Raw genomic sequence first — 27,737 nt, 5'->3', positions numbered from 1 at the left:
ATTCACATATTTTTTGGCCTATATATATATATTGGACACTCAAAGTTTGTTACATCACTACGGAACATATAAAAATATTTTTAAAAATTTTCACAAATAAGACATTATAAACATAAATTAAACAAATTTTGTCAATTTTAGATCTCATTTAAATAATTTATTTCGTGTAAAACAACTGTTAAATGAAAATAAAATTTTCTCACTTATTTACAGCTATTAAATTTAAATTATAAATAAGCATTTATTTTTATTTTTGGTTTTAGATACATGTTTTAATGTCCTTCAAATATATTAAGGAATAACAGTTGTATTGATAGAAAATAAAAAAGGGTTGATAAGGGACTTTTGAACTTCTTATAATTGACAGGCATGTTCAAGTTTAAGAAAGTTATACTTAAATAAATGCTATAATTGGCTTAGGAGTTATAACTAATGTCCCTTATACAAGACATTATTGAGTATAATAAGCCTAAATAAGGGTATGTAAAAGTCAAATTTATGGTCAAATTTATTTTTATAGATTTTTTAATGTTAGAAGTAAATAAACTTTAATTTAAATTTGCAGAAAAGATTAAAAAACTGTTTATATACTTATGTATGATATATACTGCACAAACAAATTACCAAATTTAAAACTTTAAAATCAGTTTTAAATACAGTAATATACTTAATACAATTTTATTTAACATAGTTTTTCTTCTTTGCCATTGAATAAGGATGAAATTCACTATGTAAAACAATGAAACCTCTCTAATTCAAACTTCAATATTTCAAAATTGTATATTGATTTCAAATTTTTGCTGGTCCCTTGAGTCTCTTATTAGTCAATGGAAAAAAAATTAAGTAAAGTTTAATTTTTATTTGGATGGTTCCAAGTAAAATACTCATCAAAGTCTAGTAAAACATGCTGAATTTCTGCAGAGGCATTCTCTTTATTAGAGGAGGGAGAGAGACTTTTTCAGCTTTGAGACCTGTTTTAAGACAAAAAAATTAAACTCTCCAGTTATTAACTTGTCCAAACCTGTCATTCTTTTGTTTGCAATACTCTGCCAATATCCAGGTGACAGCTTAGAATTTCTGGTTACCAGCTGTTATAATCCTCTTATTTTTTTGTTTTCTCTATTTGCAGACTACACAAACTCTTCCTGAATACATGAAATATCATAGTTCCTACCTTATCAGTTAGCTTGATCAGATTTTCATGTGCTTCATATACTGTAATGTATGAACTCAATTCAGCTTTATATATTTTCCCCCCTGTATTCTAACTTGTGTGATAAGTTTAATACTCATCATAGAAGAAGTAGGCTGTGCCACTATCTAAACCTGTGTGCAAAATTATCAGGGAAAATGCTGTCATTAAAGAAATAGAAAAGGGACTGAAAAAATTTCAAATTCACCCACGATTTTGCAAATTCAACTCTACCTTTTTACCTAAATAACAAGGATAATTTTTCTAACACCATAAACCTAAGTGAGATAAACCGAGTAAAACCAGAGTGGAAGTCAACGAGTGTTTGTGGAGAAATTGTTGAAGCAAGCACAGTACAAAAATAACTCTTGCAACAAAACGTAAACAAGTGGGAACAAGATACCAAGACACTGACAGCAAGACAAGAATGGGTAGCTTTCACTACAATACTATAACCTGATGGTACTATAAAACTGTTGTAAAAAGAAATTAAAAAAAAACAAACCTTTATTTGGATTAAGCTACATGATGAGGCAGTGGTGTGTAAACATTTGTTGCCCGAATTAAGAAACAATTTTATATACATAATGTTACATAGTTGTGAACTGAACGTGGCTATCCGATTAGCTTGACAGAAAGCAGATGGGAGTAGGAAGGAAAGTCTATTCAGGGGCCCGTTATGTTCTCAGGTTTTTTCTGTTACTCCTCTATCAATTATTGTGCAGCCCACGCAACTGCAAGCCTAGTTTTGACGTGAATTCAATGAACGTCTTATGTTTCGATCATGACAGAATCTTGGAGACACGAAAATAGGATACTCTGAAACGTCCGCTACGGCTGAACTATACACTTGAGGAAAATACTAACTATACCATCGTAAAGCCTGCTCCGATGGCAACGGGAAATGCTGGCACCAACACTTCCCTGCTTCCCCCACAATGACGTAACGGCGCGGCAGCGGAGCTAAAATGTGTAGTAGGCGTGGCTAGTGTTCAGTTGCAAGCGAGTTAGCAACGAAAGTACTAGGTCAATTTGCTCCAAACAACTTTTATTCTTTACGTTAGGGTGTAAACTATGATTTGGAAAAAAAAAAACTTCAATATTTCATGCACAATATATTTTTACGCAAGCAGCAAGGAATAATGTCCAAACCAAAAGTGAAGAAATCGAAGAAGCGATGAGTGACACCCATTTCTTACCCGTCACCTAGATTTTCCGATGCAGAGAGATGTCAGCTCTATCAATAAAAAAAGAAAGAAGCTCAGAAAAATGCAACAGAATTGGCCCAAGTTGCCTAAAGTAGTGAGCACGCACAACGAAATACGACGCCTTGAGCGTTGCAGCCTTCTACATTGGCCCAACCCAGGCTAATGCAATCCATTTACCTTATGAAAATTCTAATTTGTGCATGTGTAATTTGTATATTATATAAATTTACTATCTTTACGACCACTACATGTCAACAGGTGTTGTTTTCTTTTGTAGTTCAATATTTCAAGATTGCAAAATGTGGTTCAGTTAGGTACCTACCGTGTCTCATAAAATTATTGCTGATTTTAGACAAACAATGATAAAATACACACTCTGTTACTACATTATTATGACACTCTGAATATACCTACTACTAAGGCAATCACAGTGAACTACTATGGTCAGTTAGTTCACTCCATAGTATAGTGTTTAGTCCTGCTATTACTGAGTGTTGTTTGTTTATAATAATCATGCATTTGGCATGTTTTAATCACATAATTACATTATTATAATTTTGAAAAAGAGACTGAACAAAATGGAAGGGATGATCAAAGAAAAGGTCTTGAATACACTAAGGTAGATTTTATTCCAAGCTAGAGCCAAGTGGCAATTGTTATACACCACCTAAACATCCAACCATTCTCGACAAACTTAATATAACAAGTGTTAAATTGTCAATATATTTTCACTAATGTGCAGTAATGTATATTTAAAATGTTCTGATAGTATTATAGGCTTGTATTTCCTGCCAAAAGTTTACATTAATAAATTTAACCGTGTAATTTATTAACCACACCAATCCAAAACAACACTGTATTTTCATTTCCTTAGCTAAAAATTATTAACTGTCTGGTCTCTTAAAAAAATATCTTAACCAGGTTTTGTTATAAAATCCTTGTTCTCAATATTTTCTCACTTATTACAAAACCATTAATATTACAGGGAAACCTGTATCTTACCTTCATTATCAATGGTGAACGGTTGATCACTTGTCAGAATCTCATATTTGCACACGTCTCCATATTTGGGTGTGCAGTCCCTGTCTGTTGCTTCGACTCTGACTATTTCCTCGTATAACCTTCCTTCATCCACTTGACACACATATGATGGGTCGAGGAAAGTTGGTGGGTATTCATTTATGTCAATGACTGATATATGGACGGTAGCACTGTAAAATGTAAACGAATGACTCAAGTGAGAAAAATGCATAAACTCAATCACCTAAAATTCAATGTTTCAGTAGCTTATTATGTTGGTTAGATACTTGGAGGGCCATCCCAATTAGGTGGACAAGCAGCAGGTACTCTACAAGGTGTGTTGGCATATGCTTTCGCAGGAGTGTAAGATTTGGTTTCCCATGGAAGAAGAAACTTTCAATAAGCTGGTTCTAGAAGTAAATGAAGACCCATTTGTGTGAAAGTTACAATGACAGTACCAATCAAGGAAATACATAACTTCATAGTAGTATGAAGATTGCTTTCATCATGAAGATTTAAGCTCTCCTGAGAAATAAAAAGACGTTAATATGAAGCACGAAATAGACACAGAAGTGGCATTCATTCATTTGCTATACATGTACTTCTTACTTCAATATGGAAAAAGCTCGGTGCTAAACGTTTAAGATAAAATTAAACTGCTTCAATTTCTTGAAACACACATTAATGTGTCAACAAATATGAGTGTGCTATTTTTGGAGTGAATCAGTGGCAAAAAAAAGGTGTGAGTAAAATTGGCAGCTGTTATAATTAATAGGCTCACTGTAAGAGAAAGAAATTTGCTACTCTAATAACTACAATGGCCATAACAAAAACCAAGAAACTGCCAATTTTTTAATACCATATGAAAATTGGGTTCCAACCTCTTTTCTAAAAGTTTAGCATATACAAAATGAGGGCAACAATATCTATTTAACTATCACAGTGGACTTTAATTTTAAGATAAGCAAAGAAGGATGTTAAACCTTATGATGTTGAAGAGAGAGCATTTTAGAGGGCATATTTATAAACAAATAGTTCATATTAAAGAATATGTATGCCTAATGAAGGTAAAAAAGTGACATGCAACCACATTAAAATTCTGTATAGACCTACAGGAATAATCCTAGACCTAACTTTTTTAAGACTGGCTACTGTCAAAGTGACGTACAAAAATCAATATCAGAATATGAGATTTTGAGATACCTATCAAATCCCAAAATAGTTCCTGCCTACAAAGATTATTAAATGTTCCTAAATTCTTGTAGATAAAAAATTAATTTAATGCTTATGATGACTACATTATCATTGTTAACAAAAATGAATTACTAGAAAGTGATGGAAATCTCAAATGGATCCTTTACATGCATATATAAATATAAATATACAATTAATGTGTTATAATAATTACATTACACAACTGTTTCTTTTGATTCCTCAACTGTTTGAATTTACTTCAAGTTCATGATTTGTTTAAATACACTTTTAAATCAATATTTTTAATCTAACTTTTTTGAATCTAAATTTGCCATTGATATTAATCATGTAAGTTAATATTTTTGGTTAACTGACAATAAATATATATGAATATAAAACAAACTGAAATTCTAAACACTGGTTTAGCATTCCTCAATTTAAAACCCTTCCCTCCACTTTTCTGTGGCCCAATTTAATAACAGTGCCTGCATTTTGCATAATTATTTCCTGGTCTTTGAGAATTATGGAAAAAGAGTTTTACTTATTACAAAACTGTCCTGAGTTACAGAGTATATGTTGTGATAAAGAATTTTATTGCTGAAAAATGAAAAATACAGTAGCACAACATGGCCAACGTTCCAAATTATATATTTCAAAACTAAAATGTTACTTATTCTACATTTTTATGGTCTCAAACCAATGAAAGTACCACTCTTTCCTGAAAAAACTAGTGTACTTATTTTTGAGGTACTGGTCTTCTTATAATAGTTAACAGAATGATACTAGGATAGTTCCCAATGGTCTACACGCCAGTCAAGAAGTACTATAAAGCTATGTATACAATCACTATAAATTACATGTGATACAGTATAGTCAACATTTCAGTCACTAAACAAAACATGATTCGTTAGTAAATTTTTAACCTTGTAGACTTGTGTACATACTATTTTTTATTCAGTCAATAGCATTAACTGCTGGTTGTTGTTTTCCTTCCTCCCTAGAACTACCCATTTACATCCTTTCAGTTGGTCAGTAACTCTCATGCACTGAAAATCATAAATATTCTGATGTTACATAATGTGGCTTAAGGATGATATTCCTACAAAATTTTATTAAAATATTATGATTTGAAAAAAATATTAATACTCAAATATCAGTTAGAACATAAATTGGTACTGTTCATTTTACTTTGGTCATTAAAAGTATTAAAATCAATTTCAAACATAAAATAAAAAGATAAGAAAAGAACTTACTTGTCTGAAACTTCGCCAGAGCAGCTCACAGCGGCAATATCAAACTTGTAGTTTTTCCTTTTTTCACAGTTCAGTACTTTCCGGGCTCGAAGTTCAGCTTCACCCTTGTTCTTGAGAACAATCTGTCATAAAGAAATAAATTAGTCCCCTTTCCAAAACTCAAATACCATGAGCACAATACAAATACAATATACATGGATGAAATGACACGAGTCGTGACTTCTTACCTCAAATGGTGCCTCCCCATGATGTTTGTTTACTATCCTAAAGTTGCAAATGTCCGCCCCAACAGCCCTGATGCGAGGTGTAACTTCCACGATGGTCTCATTCTCCTTGACCAGCCCGTGGTAGCCACTCTCTAGGCTTGGCAAGTCTAGCCGTGGTACTGCAACACAAAAACAATTGGAGGTAACATTATGATTAGAGACCCGGAAATTTCGCGGATTCTTCTGACTTCAGGATAGTATTCAAAGTTATAGGTGTGCTCGACCCATGTTTACTTTCCCATTGGCTGATTTCTTAGCGAGAAAATTTTTATCCTTGTTAATTGGCACTACCTGATTAGCTTACTTCTCTTCTAGCTGGGCATCGTTGGCTCACAGTCACAAAGGGGCGTGTCTAAACAACTGCGGGCCAATCATGAACACAGTGCGAGAGTGTGAATGTTTGCATTCTAGCTTGTGACTAAATGAATGCCCGAAAATTCCGTCTCTCTAATTATGATCTACAAAGAAAAATGAAATTATGACTTTGACATCAAAATATGTAACAATTAAGCAGTTTTTCCCCAGTCATATGTTTCACTTAAATATGAAATAATGTTGTGAAATGAAGCTAAAATCCTTATATGCAAATATTTTGATCACCTGTGACTACAAAAAAATCTATGTCACTAATAAGAGTCTGCTACAAAGTTGTTGTTGACGGTATGTGAATCTAGACCAGACAACCTATCCAAGTTTTAACATGCTCTTAATTTTGTGAATGAATTACTAGAAAATAATTCAAATATAGTAATAGTGTAAACATTAGTACTAATGCACTCGGAGTACATGATCACATACAATACATCAGAATAAAAAACATACCTTCAAGCATTGATTCTAGTTCGTATAAATTTTTTAAGTGTGTAAATATCAAGGGAAGAAGAATGTTATGTACAACATAAATGCAATTTAGCTTAGCTAGTTACATCGATATTGTGTGTATATAAGTATCATGAAATATGCTTGTTTAAAAGCATGAAGTTCAAGCCAATTAATTGACCCAAAAACAATAGATAGAGAATGTTAAAACATTCGCCACATACAAGAAAATAAAATAAGCTTGTTCCTTGTTACAGACATCATTACTGCCAGCCTGAGAAGAATGTAAAATTAGATAAGGCAAAGAAACATGTTTGGAGGACATGAGAGATCCTTGAGGAAATGCACTTACTCATGGCAACGTTAACTAACATTCCCCATTAACAAAAAATGCGGGTTTGACATATTTTACAATCAACTCGAGTCACCTTGAAGGGAGGTTAGTGATTTGACCAATACACCATTTGGCTTAGAATAAATAGTTTTTAAAACTCATTAAAAAAGTAATCATTAATGTTAAAATGCCATAACAAACAACAATTTTAGATATGATGTCTCATCTATGATCTTACTTCAACTGATTTCGTGATCTCACTTCAATCAATTGATTTAGTTTTACATTCCACATAGGATCATTATGGTTCTATGATACACTCTGAAACTATTCTTGTTAGATATAGCATGACTACAATAATCATATCTAAAACTATTTTGTTGCTTTTTAAAATGCAAACAAAATAAGTAGACTTCATTTTATTCACATTGCACTTATACTATGATACACTAGTTGTTTTCTTACAAAATAATGTCATCATGAAATTGTAAAACTGGTTAAGAAAAATTTGTCACAATTTCCACCCTACATCTATAGTTATTTCTCTGACTGAAACTTAAATACAGCCAGAATTACAATAGCCTGTCATCTCTGGCCATCAACACCTCGCAGCTAGCTAAACGATTTACAATACGACTTCATCCGTCCCATAAAACATTTTCTTAAATCAGTGCAGCTGTTGTCTCTCTCAGCAATTTATTTTCATATTGTTTGCTATTTATATTATGTTCCCGTACATAATGTATTATTAGCAAATCCTCTGAAAAATTCTGTTGTGATTGAATTGTGTAGATGTGAGCCAGCAAAATCTAAATGCCAAACAGTTAAATGAACAAATTCAAACTCCACAGGCTTGTGTTCTGGTAACTGACTGGCGCAACTAACCACGGCTATATTCAATTTGTCTGGGTGGAACTTTGGGGGCCACCTAATTGGCTGCAGGTCACGTGATGGACGGATGACGGACAGCCAGAGGCGATGGGTTATTATAATTCCGCCTTTAAGATGCAATGCAAAATATAAGTCCTAATCCTTATGTTATTATAGAAAAAATGTGTAATTTTTAAGTATGTAAAATAGAAATGAGGCTAAGGGAAAAACTGGAAGTGGTACTTGCTCGTGCAGAAACACAAACATATGAAACTCGATGTATTACAGAGAGAGAATATCTGTATAGGTGCACCATTTTTAATGGAATCAATAAAAACAAAATTAGGACTTTTTTTTAGAAAATATTGAAATTAAATAATTTAACTTTAGGACCTTACAGAGAATATAAAAACTGAGCACCAAGCACCCCTGCATAGAAAAGTAGCAGTAGGCTAATAGATATTGGTGTTCCAAGATTCTGTAGAGGTTAAACAATATCACTTTTTCTTAGAAACCGTTCAGCCCAGGATTACGGCTTTGATAATAAAAGAGATTAAGGTACCGTGCACAGCCCTTGGGTGGTTGTATTCCTCTCAGATGTATACCTGCTGTATAAATTCTTACGGATATTTTGAGATATGCATACGAACATTTCACTCCAGACAAATAACCATGTAAAACCAATATTGGTACATGTCTGTATTCTGTGCCATCATCTGTTCTGTCAGGACACTCACATCTCACCATGGCCAGTATGTTTGAACATACTGCTATGAGTTAGTAACTTCCTCATCCACTACTATTCTATCACTGCTCCTTCCCCCCCTAACCAAGTTTAACTCTCCAGCCTGGCTGGGGAAGACAGGTCTGTCCCTCTAAGTGAAGCCCCGTCCACACAGACTGTGACAGTTGTGGAAATTGCACGACAGTCACAGTGCTGAAGAAAAATTTCTAGGCCTACATTACTGGAGGACGCTTCAACCTGCTAATCAATATAAAGGGGGGGGGGGGGGGGGGGGGTTCTTCTAGTAGAACCTGTTGCAGCTAGTTTAGAGGTGTACTTAAAAATTGCAGGGATCATAAGGAACATGAGACTCGTATATTGATACGTTGATCCATTTACACACAATGTATATATTCTTTGTTACTAAAGTACAAATCGAAGAGATCATAAGGAACATGAGACTCGTGTATTAATACGTTGATCCATTTACACACAATTTATATATTCTTTGTTACAAAAGTACAAGTTGAAGGGATCATAAGGAACACGAGACTCGTATATTAATACGTTGATCCATTTACACACAAATGCATATAATATCTTTGTTACAAAAAGTGCGCCACAAGCAATATTACTGAGCGAGTTAAAAGTTCATTTAAAGTTAAACGTTCAATTAAGGTGAGCACCTACGCTCGGACCAGTTCCTCCTCTAGAATATTGGGATCGGCATGGCATGGCCCAACGTAACGTAACGTAACGTAAGCCCCCTGCACAAGGGCAAGAAACAGTAGAGCCCGCGACCCCATACCGGGTAATCAAATGGGGGGAAGGGGTGGCCAGCCAGAAGGCTAATGAAAACCACACTTTACAACGGCACACAACAAAATTAAACAGAATGGCAATGCAAAATCATCCTGTAACACCCGGGTCGGCAAGCGACGTGTGTTTCCATGCAAGGAGCGAAGGTCAATTTCAAAAGGTGACAAAAAAAAAAAAAGTTACAGTTAAAGTATGGAAACACACGCTTAACTTTACGCAGGTTCCACAGTCACCTCGCGCACAATCAAGGCACCCAAATACATTACCGACCAAACGAGAGAGTGGACAACCGCCATCAAACACACAACCGACCCCAACGAGAGCTAGAGGTGAAAAAGGCCAAGAGGCGATGAGCCTCGGTCGCACCTCGACTAGTCACTGGAGGCGCCACCATCGCAGCGCGGGGAGAAGGGGAAAAGAAGCGCTACGTCACAGACCCAGGAGTGGAAAGAGGGGAGGGGGAAGGCGCGAGGCGTGACGTTTAGGTCTAATAACCGAAGAGGTTCTCCGGGCCTCTTCATTACTATTAGAACTAACCACAGACCAACAATGACTATCTAATGTAAAAGAATTCCAACTGTCCAGGTACACCAGTATTTTCACAGGTGCATGTAAAAATACTTGGCTACTTTGTAAATCAAAAAACTAAATTTAAGTACCTAGTTTTGATTCTCAAAGTGTTTTATGAGTGCTGCTGGTTATTCAATCATGGTAATTGTAGAGAAGTTTTAGATTAATCCAGTGAATGCCAACCTTTTTTCAATCCATTTTGTACTCATCCTGGCTCAGGCAGGAAAACACATCATGTTGTTCTTGTATTTTATTTAACTTAATGACAGTACAAGTAAGATTATCTCCTAAATTATTTTTAGTAGTTGAATGAGCTGCCAACAACACTTGGCAACAAAAAAATTTTGAACCCCTTAGAGTAAAAGTACCATCCTCCTAAGTGATGGGACTGCCAAGGTGGGACCCTAAAGCTCAGTTTACAATGGAAGTAACAGAAGAAGTCATTGGTTGTAACAAGAGTTGTAGCTCCAGATTACAGTCGTGGAATGCTAGTAGTAGAACCTGGATAAAATCCAACTCGTATGACGAGACACTACTAGGATAAAAACAACATACTGAAGCTTATTTTTAAAGTGAGACTTCTTTGGGCCCGATGGGAGTAAAATTTCAAAGCCAAATTTTAATGCAACATTATTGTGAAACATTTCTGACGCGAAAAGGATGGAGAATACGATGCGGACGGTGCAGAGAATTTGTTGGACCCAGATGCCTTGAGCGGGCTCCACGTGGTGGCGTGCGGCTCAGGTTGAAACCTACCATGCTACAGGGATAGGCAAGTCGCTGCGGTGGTGACCCGTCTGAGGTGTTCCATTGAAAAAGAAGTTTCACTTCTATCACATGTACTGCGTTACAAGTGCTCTCTTTTTAATTTATATATAAGCAATTGATGTTTACAAATACCTGTGAAAATGAATTTTTTATGTCAAAAATGAACTTTTACACAGTCTATAATCTTGACTAGTTGGGTCAAGTAGTGATCTGTGACGTCCGCTCTAAACAAGGTTCCCGTCGAGGCCTTCCGGGGAGCGTACAGTGCCTGGGAAGATTGCTGGAACAAATGTGTCGTCGCACGAGGGGAGTACTTCGAAGATTTATATACATTTACAACTATATACTGCATTAATGTTTTTATGACAATACGTGCATTACTTTAAGAACACACCCTGACAGTGTTTACTAAGTATATGAGTCACGAGACAAATGTGTGTGTTTCGCTACGTTGCATTTATTTAATGGTATGGTGTAGAGACTGAATGTGTGGTTTTGATTGTAGCAGCACAAGGGAAGTTACAGCTTGTGTTTCACGATATTGAATGTATTTAATGGGAAAGTGGCTATTTTTATGGCGTAAATTTAATACATCTATAAGAGTAATATTGATATCAGATGATTATTGCCTTAAAGCCTAAAAAGGTAAGTTTTAAATTTTTTTTAAGTTTTAGTTACTGGTGGTAGGGTTTTGTGTGCACATGTTCATATGCTGTAATAGGTGACAGGGGTATTGTGTGTGTTTAATTTGCGATGTTAGATTAAATATTTGTTTTCTGGCATTTGGTGAATGATAAAAAGTAAGGTAAGGTAGAGGGTCTTATTTACCTAGATAGGTTAGTTTTGTGCTCGTTCAAGAAATAGAAACAAAGCCAAAGGTTTGGTAAGATTAGTTCAGTTACATTAAAAAATGTTTTATTATAAATTTTCATCATATTATGAAGGTAGCAATATTTATGAACTCATCAACAAGGAGGTGCTTAAGTAATTATGACCTGTAAGTTTTTACAGTACCTACTAGCACGGAAACAAGGCATTTTACAAAAATAAATATATTTATGGTGTTGTGTTCGACACTAGAATAGGTAGGTCTACAGTATATGATACCCATAAGTTAGTTTTGTTAGAAATGTTATTTTGTGCAAAACAAGCATGTTTCATAAGAATATCAGGGTAGTAATGATGTGAGCATACTTGTTGGTGATGCCATCAATATTGTTATGGCATTGCGATGCATTCTAGTGCCTCTTAGTTTGTGATTGATTTATTGAAAGAATAACCAATATTTTGCATACTTAGTATGGACAGCATTTTAAGTATCCTGCTGCTATTACCTAAAAATTAATTGTAGACTAGGCTTATCAAGTACCTGTCATCGCTGGACGTGATGTGAAAGAGGCTCTTACATGTATCAGTGATGGAACAAGTGACTGAGGAAACAGTATCATAATTAAGGAATTTAAAAAAAATCTCTGTTTATACATAATGTTCCAGTTACAAACACTTTAAAATCCTTGCTAAGTCTTTTATTTCAGTCAGTGCCATCGTGGGCAGGGATAATTACCAAAAGTTCGTAACAAAAATAATTGTTAGTTTACTGGAATTTACTATAGTTACATCCATAATTTGCATTTATTGTTTGAAGGTAGCCTGTTGGTTTGGTTTGTTTGCACATGCAAAATTAGCTTTTTAATATTTTGCACTTTAAATTTAATTATACTATTAGCATTTTTACCAAAACAATTTAGCCTATATTACTATGTACCATTATAGCCGGATTTGACCAACATTTTTGTTGGACTAGAGGAAAACTCATTTTACTAATGCCATTTACTAACCAGCCCAAATATATAAAGATGACGACGGCCTAAAACATAACATTTAATTTGCAGTTTCATTTTTGAAGCCCGGGTTATACTGAATCGCCATGTCACGGCCGCAACACTACGCCGATGGGTATTTAAGTATTGAGAAAACAGCTCTGTTTCAAGACCACTAGCGTAGTTTCGTGTGAACAACCGGTATCTAGTTGTTGATTGGTTGCGCTCAGAACACAGCGCAGTTCGTGAACGTGCGTACGCGCCGTACTACTGTGCGTGTGCGCCCGCATGACAGTTGCCGTCGATTAACGAACTTTCCGTTTTCGTGCGTCTGGGCTCTGCTCAAGCTGTTGCAAATGCAACGTTAGATTCACGTATATGAGCACCAACACGTGATCCAATATAATCACTGATGTCTTGTTTGGATTTTTTGTGCATAATACAATGGGGTCACTTTCACTAATCACAAGATAATGGTCCTCACGCTTACAATAAAAAAAATATTTTAATAATTGCGCTTCAAAATTAACCATGTGCACACATTTTCCATTTGACGATTTTTTTCTACCTACTCCCCTCTGTAACGTGAAAAAGTGGCCATGCCCCAAGCAACGCATCAGACGTAATTTCTTACATTAGTAGGATACAAAAAAAAAAACGGTAATTATCAGAAAGACCTCACTAATATATATCAAACGTAAATACGAAGTTTTACTAATATTCAAGTTAAAGATAATTATTTATGCGTGATTACTGTTAAAACAGATTTTACTCGAGGGTTTTGTACCGTCGGCTTTTTGTCAAGGGGGAAAAAGCTAATAAAATATTCCTCCTAATGAACTCTTTAATTCAGTCAAGGCACAGCGTTATATTTAATATGGGTTAATCACAAATGAAAGTATTCTTAATAACGAGAAATTTGCTTCAAAATATGAATTGTCAGATCTTCATACAATTTATTCGGTGTTCAAACAATAATGCAAAGCTTATTTACATGTGTACTTCTAACTGCATTATTTAATTATTACCACCTGCCATGTAAAATATTTAATAATATAAATTGATTGCAATCGGAAAAACCTGTATTGCAAATAGTAACCATGATAAAACGATTTTCAACTTCCACATCGCTTCTAAACATTTTTTTTCAATGTAAATTTAAAACTTAGAATTAAAGATTACCAAATTTAAATGTGCATAAACTACACCATAAAAAGTGGGGAAATACAATTTTAACACAAGCACTATGACAGCTATTGTATGTAAATTGTAATTCTAACAATTAAAACGTCATCTAACGAATTAAGTGCAGCAATATCGACACTCGTTGTAAAATTTAGACTTTTTTTTATTTTCCTTCAGTGGCATGACATCTACTATTCACACTGAACAACACAAATTATTATTTATTCGGCTTTTCTTATTGTATATTTCACACCCAACATGCTTAGCTCACCTCCATCTGTGGCTGGTCCTGTCGTGACATTTACCGAAGATGCAGCAAATCCGAGATATGCTGCAAATAACAAATACTTCACGTACATTGGACAGTGCATGCTATAAATTCACCACTAAGTTTACGTAAAAGCACTTCTAGGTAGCTTTGCTAAGCCAATAGTTCCGTTTTATATGTTCATCACAATGTTTTAAAAGATCTGTGGAGACCCAGATACAACGACATTGATGTTAGATGTAGTCAGAATAAGCACAAGTCACGTCTGAATGTGACAGGTCTTCCTAGTAGTTTACACAACTGTGCCCATAGATGTCAGGATCAATACCTCCTTCGGCTGTCTCCGCTCTGTTTCGGGAATTTTTTGTGCTCGGGCCGATGCGCACGAGTGAGAGTACACTGCCATCTTTGGTTGAACTAAGCGAACTAAGTTTTCGATTATTTGTATGTGCTTCGAAGAACTCGCGCCTAGTCAAAGAGAAAATCTATGGCATCCTTGCGCACCTGCGCACCTTGGTACGACCCGTGACGTCACGCTATTGAACGTTACTAATCGAAAATCATATTTGCTGTTGCCATTGTGTCTTTCATGTATGTTCCTTCATGTGCATCGAGATGATACGTTCACATCCTCGGTCAGTCTAAATAGATACTCCCGAATTATATTTCATAATGCCAAAAAAACACGTGTTTTAATATAACATGTCATTTAAATCTGTTCTGACATTGACTTTTGGTTGTTTTTTTTATTTTTTATTATGGTTTCATAATTAATCTCAACATTTTTTTTTCTTCCGAATATAACTTAGAAAAATACTACCGAAAGCTAATTAAAGCCAATTTCACCAAAAAAAAAAATGGGAAAAATCCCCGGCCCAAGTAGGAATCGAAGCCGGAACCATAGTAACAGTGACGTAGGTATATAAGGCTACATAGAATTTTGTATGGAACAGTAATGGAAATTATATTAAAACAGTCGTTGGAAACCTGCAGTTTAGTATCGTATGCCCTTAGCTCAGTTGACATCGAAGTGAAGTGTTCGAATTCTGCACACTTACATTACAAAAAAATTTTATCGAGGAAAGCAATAGCCATACTGAGGTACACATGTAAGATAATATAGTAATGATACTTTAATCAAAAACGATTGAGAACAAAACTCCACTAACCACAAGTAGTGGTGGTTGGTGCCGACCTCCGTGGCGCAGTTCGAATCGAGGGGCTCTGGGTTTAGGTCCCGAGTAAGGCAAGAGCGTAGATATTAATATTTTTAATTCGTCACGAAATATGTGAAATACAGTCAAACTGTCAAACTAAACAAATAAATTTCAATAAAAAATAATAAAGAGGTTATATATAGTTGGCTTGTTGAAAATTTGGATGGTCTTCCACACAGACGACCCGCGTTCGATTACGAATAGTGTCAAATCCAGTTTAATTTTTTTTGCATACGCTATTGCTGGTTACACTGTATGTCATAGATAAACCTGAATAAAGCAACAAAAAAAATGAATACGCAAACACACAACAAAGAACTGTGTGTTTACATATTCATCTTTTCCGTTATTGAGGTTGATCAGGTTTATCTTTGATGTACAGTGTAACTTGCAATGGCGTATGTCCAAAAAAAAAAATTATCAATCTTCTGTATTGCAATAATCGTTCAATTTAATAATCAAATGCAGATATTTCGCAAGAGGAAACGTGGCGGACGTGGCCATGAGCCAAGTACATACGCGTCTTGGAGCACACCTAGCTAAGTTTATAGCCGTGTGAGTGATGTACTATTTATAGAGACTTGCTGAATCAGCGTTATTTTCTGGCTCCGGATTAGACTCCACAAGCGTTTTCATAATCTGTACAACGTGTTCATTGTCTGCTACCTCATTTCACCCTGATTTTGGTCAGCTGTTGTTTTTGGATTTTGCCATTGTCCTTCAGGGCGTGTCAATTAACTTGTAATTCATTGACAAGGGCCACTTAAGTGAACAAACCTTTGTTATATAGACTGTCCCCAAATAACAATGCCAATTGTATAGATCTATAACTATTTAATAAACTCTGAATAGATTAGAAAAAAAAGAAAAATTCTTATTTAACAAATGGAGTAAATATTTTTGACGTAGCGTAGTTGCTCTGACGACTCGCGGAAGTTTAAAAACACAGCAGCTGCGTTCTCTTTATCCCATCAGTCAAGAACGAAACGATTGTTTTTTTTTTTTTTTTTTTTTTTTTTGCCGGTTGGAGCCAATTGTTACGAAAGGAAAGTTTCAGACTTGAACAAAGTGTAATGAAGAACTGTCAGATTTTGCAGAGATAAATCATCGTCTCTGCAGCTTATAATTATATGATACTGGAACGGAGATGGTACTACGGTCAATAATTCGACTTTCTCTCCAGATTGGTCTGGGTTTGAATCCCCACTGCTAAAAGTTTTTTTGTTTCCTTTTGGCCTCAAAATATAATTTCGTTTATTTCCCAACAAAATAAAAAACTTATTTAACCAATAAAATATTGTAGCTATATAGTTGTATATTTTTTTAGGAGTAGAAAAGCAGTATTATTGCGCTTGAGAGTCAGTTTAGACAAGTTAAAATATTGTTGAAAGTTATTTTTAGATAATACATAAGGTGTCTGTCTCTACCAATAGGTAATAATTTGATGGTAATAATATTTATCGGGAAATTTTAACAGTTAGACTTACATACACTATCTTAATCACAATTTGTTAAACTATGAGCTATGTCAGTTCAAAGGCGTCTGTCCGCGCTTGACTTGTCCAATGAGGAACTCGGTTGCTGGACTACTGAACGTTCATGATTCGCTTGAGAAAAGCTGCGCCATGTTAAACATTATTCTACCAATTATTACTCTTTAAAACAGCTACAGTAATTTGATAAATATCTTGACACGATTTATTTAGTTGTATCTATTTATAGGTAAGTGGTACCAACCTTAGCTTTTGCGTTTTATAAATTTACAGGGTAGACGCTTAAGTTCCATAGCTAGACACCGGAAAAATTCGTGGATTCATGTCACGTTATGCTAGAATCCAAAACACATGTACCTTCATATTGCTTCTGTGATTGGTTAACAGTTTATCTGAAGGACTATGAGCCAATGAATAATAGCATTCAACCAAAAAAGTCTCGAATCGGAAGCATCCCAGTTGACAGGTCTCACAAGTCAGTAGCCAATGAGCAAGTGGCATTTGTTCAAGTAGTGTTTAATTAGGTTTTCTGTCACGTTACTTCGAAACGGAATACGAAGTACCGGAGAAAGTAAATAACATGGTGAACGTGTGTATACGCATGAAAATAATAGGTTTGGTCCAAATATATATATTAAACTCCTACTATTGAAATTCCATTAATGTATTTACATTAATTTCTCTTTTGTATAAAGCTCTCGAGAAAAGCCAACATAAATAATATTATCTATAGCAATCTACCGTGTTGCCTTCTATGCTTGATCACTAGAGACCTGCAAAATTCGCGGATTCATTCGGTGATAGGCTAGAATTCAAACACATATACCTCTTAGATAATTTTGCTATTGGCTTACTATTATCTGGGCGAATCTCAACCAGTTATAAACCCTCAACCAAAGAAGGATCGAATCACAGACAAACCAGCTGAGACGACTTACAAGTCGGCAGCCAATGAACTTGCGTTATTTGCCCGAGTGTACAGGGGTATGTGCAGTCTATCCTGAAGGCCATCGAAACCGCGAATTTTGCATGTCTCTATTTATCACGTGAGCCAGATGTATCAGACAAGTGAATGTGGCACGCTGCTGCAGGAAAAGTGTCAGACAGCATGGTCGATCAATACGATCAGACAGATCAGACAGACAGGGCCTTCACTGGTTGGGCGAATCACGGAGAGACGTGCAAGAATGTCGCCGAAGAAAAGCTGGATAAACGTCAACCCAGAAAATAATACCGCTGTACCAACTGATAACCAAAGCAATTAGCTGTCTTATTCTATCAGTGTTATCCGAGATTTTGCTTATCCGATGTTGCCATGATCCACGTTAACTCGATTAATCGAGACTACTTAATAACAAGGTAGGTTGTTTCATGGAGCTAAAACGTGTGTATTTATTGGGAGGGAATTTTTGACGTGACAACGTCTAAAAAATCGATGAACGCCGGCTGCACGCATGAAAAAGTGTCCCGTTACGCACATTGTCCCGTTACGCTGTGTCCTGTTACGCTCATTGTACGCTTGCGCCGCTTCTCTCTCCCTTCCACTCGATTGGAACAACCATCGATTTGACTTTTTCGAGGCACATTAAACTTGAAACACTCCCATTATAGTGATAATTCAATAAAAATGATTCAATTTAATTCATAAAAGTATGCAATCATTTCATCGATGTTTTTTTATGACGTTGTCACGTTAAACTATCTTCCGTAAACCGACTTTACAGACAACCAATTTTTTTGTGCAGAAGTTAAATTTAAACGTGCATGTGTTCAGGTGTCGCTTCGTGCACGGCCATGGTGAGAGGCTGACAGCTGTCAAGCGAGGCAAAGCGAGCGCTCGCAGACACTCCTCCCTCCCGCGGCGAGGTCGACAGCAAACACGTGACGTCACGCCGGCACTCCCCCCTCCCGACAACTGAAGCCTGCGCCAGCCGGTTCCATGCCGCGCCAGTTGCGTCATCGCACTTGAAACGACAGACTCCTGGAACCCCCGGCGCTTGTGTTGCGTATCGCCCTTCAATTCCAACAAGGATTATTACACCAGGACTGCTCACAAGTTTTACGATAAACGTGAGCTAAGTGTAAATACACATATTTCTTCCTCGGAGTTGTATCGGAAATACAAAATGCCAATTTCAGTACTGGCACACAACCCTCCATAGGTGCGCTGTGATCGGCCGCGGATTTCAGCCCAGCCGTTGCAAACCGGTGGTCAAATTTTCTAGAGGTGTAAAAGTAACGAAAAAAAAGCGTACCCGTATGTATTCGTTACTATAACAATTAGTACTCGTTACTATCGTATCTTTACGTTACTCGTTACTTCTGATACCTCATAACTCGGGACACCTGTATTTCGCGATTTCATTTCATGTCAAGGTATTTCACAAAACACTGTAGCTTCTGCTAAGAGTCATGGCAAATTGTGAGGGTGCAGCAGAACGGTGACCACATTCTCATTGGCCCCGTCAAGAGCGGGACGACACCTCTCACCGACCTCAGCCAATAACCACAGGAGAAAAGCTACAGTATTTTGTGAAATACCTTGACACTAAATGTATTCGCGAAATACAGGTGTCCCTACTCATAACATGCTATGTCATGTTGGAGCAACGAATCGAGTCGTATTGCGTACGCGTACAGTATGACGTCGCGGCGTCGCAACATTCGTAATTTGTAGAAAACATACTTATACATTACATACCAAACTGTGTAAGGTGCATTTTTTTCACTTTTCCGTATTTTGTACCAGACTTGTGTTTAAGTCATTCTAAATTTAATTTGATTTAATAGGTAAAGTGTAGAACTACATGTGAAATGTTGACGGAATCTACTTAGTTTGCAATGGATTTACTATTTTAAAAATTTTAACCGTGAGCTATGTTATATCACAATAACATCGCAATCCATTATGCGTTGATTATAATGAAAAAGCAACAAATAGGTGTCGAAAATTATTTATTGACAATAAAATTTAAACAATATTCTAACGATAAATCCCATACTACGAAAAATGCGAGTAACGAAATGCATTCGTGTGTAACGTTTCGTTACTCGGTACTAGATGGCGCTCCCGTTACTCAGTACCGAATACATACGGTTTGCTACAGATCTAAAATTTTCTCCGCGAGTTTTGTTCTAACTTAGATAGTGGCGCTGTGCTGTAGTACTATACGACAGCTTTGATTTGATAATAAAGTTGTAGAGACATTGTGTCATGCAATGCGATGCTTGCTCGCGCGAATATACACCGATCGAGTCCGGAGATACAGACGAGTGCCAGTGCCGAGGTGTGTTGCGATACCGATAATGAAGTTATAAGTTAACTAATGCAAATACAAATGCTTGTAATTACGTATAGGTAGGGGCATGCAATTTCGCGGATATATTACGAGACTAGATGAAAGTTAAAACACTATAGCATCGTCTGTGTTTCGAGATTGGTAGGGGCAGGCATTTTTCGCGAAAATATCTGAACCCTTATTAAAATGCAACAAGGTATACCCGCACCTGTGGTTTCTTCCTTGTGATTGGCGGCCGTCTGCGAGATAAGTCGTTGCCTTATTTGACCGAGCCACTTAGGACGCGTTTACTTCCGCACTGAGTCACTGTGATTGGTGTTGGTTACAATCGATATGTACCTGGGAGGAACTCACCCAATCACGAAACACAGACGATGCTACAGTGTTTTAACTTTCATCTAGTCCCGAAATCTATCCCTAGTGATTGGGTGAGTTTCTCCCAGGTACATATCGATTATAACAGCACCAATCACAGTGATTCAGTGTGGAAGTAAACGCGTCCTGAGTGGCTCGGTCAAACAAGGCGACGACTTCTCTCTCAGACGGCCGCCAATCACAAGGAGGAAACCACAGGTGCGGGTAAACCTGGTTGCAGTCTAATAAGTGTTCAGATCTTTCGCGGAAAATGCCTGCCCCTACGTATAGGCTAGCTTCCACGATACTCTGCTTACTCAAGAAAACGCCACCTGCTCATTTGGCTGCTGACTTGTGAGATGTCTCGACTGGGTAGACTTTAATACGGAAAAATGGAAGAGACTGTCTAATTGTATAAGTAGAGACATGCAAAATTCGCGGTTTCGATGGCCTTCAGGATAGACTGCATATTCACTTGTACACTCGGGAAAATAACGCAAGTTCATTGGCTGCCGACTTGTAAGTCGTCTCAGCTGGTTTGTCTGTGATTCGATCCTTCTTTGGTTGAGGGTTTATAACTGGTTGAGATTCGTCCAGATGAACAGTAAGCCAATAGCAAAATCATCTAAGAGGTATATGTGTTTGAATTCTAGCCTATCACCGAATGAATCCGCGAATTTTGCACGTCTCTACGTATAGGCTAGCTTCCACGATACTCTGCTTACTTAAGAAAACGCCACCTGCTCATTTGGCTGCTGACTTGTAAGATGTCTCGACTGAGTAGACTTTAATACGGAAAAATGGAAGAGACAGTCTAAAATTGTATAAGTAGTTGGATTTTAGCATGTCGCTAAATGAAACCGTGAATTTTTCCTTTCTCTACCGCTGTCTGGTGAAAGGCCACGGGGTCAGTAAAATCCCGTAGCGGTGTTGCGTGACGTCTTGAATTACGAAACTTTTGTCTCCCAATAAGGACCATTCTAGCACAGCTCCATTCATGCTCCGCGCGAACCAGTGTGACCGCTTCCCAAACTCGGGCATTTCTCGCGCAGCCTGCCCGCGCTGGGAGCGATCCAATATTGCACGGGTTCATTTCACTTTGGGCTAGACTGAACTTGCACACACAAAAAAAAGATATGTAATTTTACAAAAAATTCCTTTGGAAACCAGTTCCCAAGACATAGCTTAATTTTAGAGACCCGGAAAATTCGCGGGTTCAATGACCTCCAGGATAGACTCCAATATCATCTACACACTCGGGCAAATGCCAACTGTTCATTGGCTGCTGACTTGTGAGTCGTCTCGACTGGGTGGCCTGTGATTCGACACTTCTATGAGTGGAGGGTCTCTAATTGGCATACTGTCCTCCAGATTAACAGTGGACTAATGGCAGAAGCAGCACTAAGGTATAATTATTTGAATTTTTGTATAACACGAAATGTAACCGCGAATTTTTCAGGTCTCTAGAAATAGCTTATGTTACAGCAATAAATATATTATATCTTTGTACAACACATGGCTATGGTTATTTTCGAATACATATTTGAAATACGTTTTTTGAGATGATATTGTTTTTCTTACAAAAATTGGCGCATAATTTTATATTTTTTAATTTTGTGTTTCATTCAAGCATAATTTTTTTAAACCATGGAAAAGATAATCGAATATTCCACAATTTGACTTCCTTTTCATTGCATCTCATGCTTATTATGTACGCAGTTAACACTGAGAATGGTTAACAAATAACTTTAAATAATGTAGGTACTGGAAAAACACAAAGCATAAATATGCCCGGGTAAGAATCCGAACCTAGTATTACAGCAAACACTATTTTGTAGTCATAAATGTACAAATATCTTTATTTTACATGAATATTTCTGCTCCACTTACAAAAAATACATTTTAATTATAATTATATATATGAAATATAGCCTGTTTATAGTGCTTATTAATAGAGATCAGAAAAATTAGTGGCTTCACTTCGTGATAGGCTAAAATCCGAAACTTATACCTTTGGATTGCTTCTGCAATTGGCCAATATTAAAGTGGGAAATATTCAACAAGAAGTCTCGAATTACAAGCAATCCATTAGAGACGTCGCTCATGTGAGCAACCAATGAACAAATTGCATCTTAGTGAGGATTCAAACGACTGTGGTTTCTCTCCTAGAAGTAGCCACGAATATTTAGCTTATTGATAGGGGCAAGCATTTTTCGCGAAAAGATCTGAACACTTATTAGACTGCAACAAGGTTTACCCCGCACCTGTTGTTTCTTCCTTGTGATTGGCGGCCATCTGCTAGAGAAGTCGTTGCCTTATTTGACCGAGCCACTCAGGACGTGTTTACTTCCGCACTGAATCACTGTGATTGGTGTTGTTACAATCGATATGTACCTGGGAGAAACTCACCCAATCACGAAACACAGATGGTGCTACAGTGTTTTAACTTTCATCTAGTCTCGAAATCTTTTCGCGAAATCTGCATGCCCCTACTTATTGATTTCACGGGATAGACTCAAACTGTCTGTACGAAATCAAGACTTTTTTTTGGAAAGCTCATTGGTCTATAACAAGGTCACGCCGTTTGTTGGGTGACTCGTGATTGGGTAACCACTTCTTCTCCTTGTTTATAGCTGGCTCAAGGTCGTAAAGAGTGTGTCAAGGGCACTGTAGTTCAATCATAAGAGTCAAGCCGATGTTATATATACTTCAAGTCTACTTTGATACCCAATTAAACCGTGAAATAATCGTGGCTTTAAGCATTGGCCTTCTCCTTCCGCTTTTTGGCAGTTGCGAGGGCTAAGAGAAAAAATGACCCAGGTAACAAAGAGTTGTAAACCTTATTTTTGCCAGATGAAAACTTAATAGATAACCAGTACAGGATAAATTTTCTGTTTTAAAAATCTCTAGAAGCACCACGATTATTTAACGGATTCCTTGGGTATAATAGTATACTTAAAGCACATATACATATAATTCACTTTGAAAATTTGACTATACTTAGGGACTGGAAAAATTCGCGGTTAAAATTACCTCCAGAATAGACTCCACAGTCCTCTGCATACTAGAGAAAATGTTACATGTTCATTGGCTGTTATGTTGTGAGACTTCTTTACCGGTTAGTCTCTGATTCGACACTTCTCTGGTCGACGGTATTTCCTGGCCCACAGTGCTGCTCATAATCTTTGAGCCTATAGCAGACGCAGTACAATAGTATAAGTATTTCAATTCTAGCCTATCTCGAAATGTATCCGCGAATGTTTCCAGTTAACTATACAATGCTCTTGACGACGCTGAGTCAGTTTTATACCAGAGGAAGTGGTTGCCCAATCACGTGTAACCCTGCAAATGATATGACCTTGTTGTCGACCAATGAGGTCTCAAAAAAGTCTAAATTGTGTATAGACGAGTTGAGTCTAGCTTGGAGTGAAATCAATACGCGAAAGATTCGTGGCTACCTCTAGGAGAGTCACCACAGTCGTTGGCATACTCGGGCAATTGTCTCCTGTTCATTGGCTGTTGTTCGTGTGCGACATCTCAACTGGGCTTCCTATGACTCAGGTGCGTCTTTGACTGAGTTTTTATCATTGACTCATAGTCCCCTTAAAATAAACTTTTGGACCAATAGCAAAAACATCATAGAGTAAACCTGTTTGTATTTTAGACCATCTTATATTTAAATGGCGAATTATTCCTGTTTCTAGAGAGGACATTCTCGTTTGCAAACAAAATCCAAATACAACAGTAGCAAAAGAGAGCTTTAGAATTATTATTTCATATCTTAAATATAATTAACGTTACTATAATTATATTAAGTTACTAGAGACCAGCAAAATTACAGTTTATATCTTGGATTGTAAAGTTTTGTACACCTAAATTATCCTTGTAATTGGAACACGAGATATTTGAAATTTTAAGGATAGAAGCCACGTAAAAGCACCCAAACACTGACCAAAACACATGCAGTCCAAAGAGTTGGTGAAATATGACAGCAGACAATGAACACATGACATAAAATTTATCGTGATTACAGGCCTCGAAATTGGTGTCACGCTAAAATTCAAAGTCCTGTAAGTAGTATATAATAGCCGGACCGAGGACAGGCCTCAGGCGGTGGATTGAGATTGTCGGTCCGCCATCTTGGATTGTGACGTCACGGCGGCCATCTTGGATGGTTGTGACCTTGACCTTTGACCTTGACCTTGAATTTGATCCTCAAAAATCGCCAAAATCCGCCAAAATTGGGCAAAATTTGCCCAAAATTCCTCAAAAATCGCCAAAATTTCCATTTCTGTGGAAAAAAGTTCCGCCAAAAAATCTCAAAAAATTCCACAAATTAAAAATTTCTCATTTCGAGGGAAAAATTTCCCGTTTCGAGGGAAAAATTCCCGTTTTTAGTCCTTAAAAATCCCAGCGGCTGAAAATTCCTAAAACTGGCTTAAGCATCCTTAACTCAAGCCTCAGTTAAGCCATTTCTAGGAATAAGGATACCATGACCGCCATCTTGGATTATGTCGTCACCGTTGCAATTTTCGTTACGGTCGCCATCTTTAACTTTTTTATTATCCGATTTTAATAAAAAAAAATTAAAATTTATTAAAAAAATTCAAATAATAAAAATTTAATAAAAATATTTAAAAAGCATACTTTTTCGACACGGAGCTCGGAGTCCTCGGTTCGAACCCGACGAATGCAAAAAAATAAAAATGACGACCGATCCTTCCCTCGTGGTGGGTGCTGGCAGACTGACTCCCACCACTTTTTATCGTCACCTAGTATGACGTCATGTCCGCCATCTTGTCCTCGTCTGCTGGAAGCCATCATCATTGTATCGTCGGCTAGAGTGCGCCGATGACATGTTAGTTTAATTCGTATCCGCTAGAGTGCAGTAATCATTTATTATTGCTGTGACACCCGCCATCTTGTCATTTGGCCGCCATCTTGAAAATCCGTAATTATTTAGCTAGAAATTCGGGAAAAGTTCCAAAATTCATTAAATAAATCACTCATTAATTTACATATTGATTCGATCGATTCCCGTCCTCGGTTCGATACCCGATCGTTGCAATAATGTTTAATCTTATGTAAAAAAAATAATTTAAATAAACCATGTTCAACATTCGTAAAGAGACTCTAAATCCTCTACGACCACCATCCTATCAGACATCAAGACCACCATATTGGAAATGTGTAATTTTAATGCTAGAGATCTGGGAAATAGTTCAGAAATCATTAAATAAATTTGTAATCCATATACTGATTGATTAGATCGACTTAGGCCCTTGGTTCGATCCCTGGCCGATACAAAACAACTTTAATTTAAAAAATACTAAAAAAGTGTTAGGTTTGAGAAAATAAAAACACCACAAGTTCTTTTAAAAAAAATTTATTACATAAATTCAATACACTACTACAAGTACAAAAAAATACACAGACAAATTACTAAAGTTTTGTGGATTTCTCGATTGAAACAGTCTTCTTACTATACGGACTAAGTCCTTTACATGACTTGAAATGTCTATTCAGTTTATCAGGTCGACATATTGGTACACCACAATTTTCACACAAAGCCGAATTATCGACTTCATTAAAAGGACAGTGATATATTTCATGTTGTTTTGCACTTCGAATAGTTGCTAATGTTTTGTTACAAAATATACAGCTTGATTCCGATGAATGTACAGCCAGTCTATCACAATTCCTGAGGTGCCGTTTTAATTTTCCATAGTGTATAAACTTGCTTAAACACCTGTTGCACTGATATTTAATGCGTTCAGAGTTACCACTACAATTGTGTATTACATAATCACGTAATTTCAAGTTTTTGATCTTCTCGCAGTATGTGCAGTCGGGTGATGGAACACCGTTGGATGCTCCTTCCTTCATCAATGCCACTGGAACTGTTGACAACCATTGTAACACTGCTGACATGTTAACTTCTGAAGCCGTTGAGGTCTGCTCTGCGGAAGATGTTGCACGCGTCGAAATCTCCCGCTGTGCTGAGAGAGCAGGTGTAGCTGTAGACGTCGATGTCATCGTGCTCTGCACTGATGATGGTAGACCTTCGATCCAGGTTGGTGTTGATACTGGTAATGATGCCATCGAGTTCTCAAGAATAGATAGATACTGGTCTATTATGTTATACAAGTCTAACTATCCGAGCCGTTCATCACCGCAGTCAGAGACGGACTGAAGTCCATATCACCTGGGGTCTCACTTATATAGTCTCATTAGCCGGTACAACACATGAGTCAAATCAATAACCATGTTCATTATACGTCTCGGAGCATTTTTTATAATGACGATGTAAGCTATCGAGACGTGAAATTAGTTTATTGCACTTTTTGCACTGAAACAGTATTCTTTGAGCATTATTCTGACAGCTGCTTCTTTCATGTCTGCGCGCATTTGAAGTTCTAGTAAATGATGCACCACAATATTTGCATTGATGCGATGTATGCTCTTCATTAATTGAAGTCTGGAATGCAGATGGTGAAACTTCAGCTGATGGTGGAACAGCACGTATCGTTGTCTCCTCTGCAGCAGGTATCGGGATCTTCACAGCTGTCGTCACCTCAGCCATTGAGCCCTCCGCTGCCATGGTCTCCTCTGCTAATGGTATCGGGATCTCCGTCTCCATCATCGTTGCTGCCATCGAGGTCCCCGCTGCTGACGGTAAACTTTCTATTCCGGTCGACATAACTAAATCTCACGAAACTTAATGGAGAGAGCACGTCCGTACAGCACCGCGGCCAGAGTTGAACTGCGGGTGCAGTCGTCCGAACCTCGCTTATATACCTACGGTCTACTGGTATGCTACATGAGTCAAAATAATGTCTGTATTTAAAATTATTTTTTTATTAGGTACCTAAAAATTATAGAAATAAAAAACACACGAGTTCAAGTTTTACACATTTATTTATAAAACATACACAAATACACATTAGGTTAAGGAATCAAGCATTTTCACAAGCAAAGTCTTTAATGCCGCACGAACTGTCTCGTCGACTCCGGTTCCAACTGGTTCGCAGGCCACGGGATCAGGAACACAGGTTTCCAGCTGG

General features: G+C 37.0%; 1 protein-coding gene across 2 annotated transcripts in view; it reads right to left on the bottom strand.

Annotated features, from left to right (window-relative positions):
- Nucleotides 1-14,594, bottom strand: part of LOC134529160 (calsyntenin-1) — an 82,761-nt gene extending 68,167 nt beyond the window's left edge. For both annotated transcript variants that reach the window (XM_063362959.1, XM_063362960.1), the window contains exons 1-4: nucleotides 14,314-14,594; nucleotides 6,095-6,252; nucleotides 5,868-5,989; nucleotides 3,403-3,611 (exon numbers count right to left, since the gene is read on the bottom strand). In XM_063362959.1, coding sequence (XP_063219029.1) covers nucleotides 3,403-3,611; nucleotides 5,868-5,989; nucleotides 6,095-6,252; nucleotides 14,314-14,413 — 589 coding nt within the window. In that variant the 5' untranslated portion in view covers nucleotides 14,414-14,594. The remainder of the gene's footprint in view (nucleotides 1-3,402; nucleotides 3,612-5,867; nucleotides 5,990-6,094; nucleotides 6,253-14,313) is intronic.
- Nucleotides 14,595-27,737: the final 13,143 nt, after the last annotated feature.

Source organism: Bacillus rossius, chromosome 2 (genome assembly GCF_032445375.1).
Source record: "Bacillus rossius redtenbacheri isolate Brsri chromosome 2, Brsri_v3, whole genome shotgun sequence".
In the NCBI taxonomy this organism is placed as follows: Eukaryota; Metazoa; Arthropoda; class Insecta; order Phasmatodea; family Bacillidae; genus Bacillus; species Bacillus rossius.
This window is presented reverse-complemented; position numbering and strand designations above follow the sequence as displayed.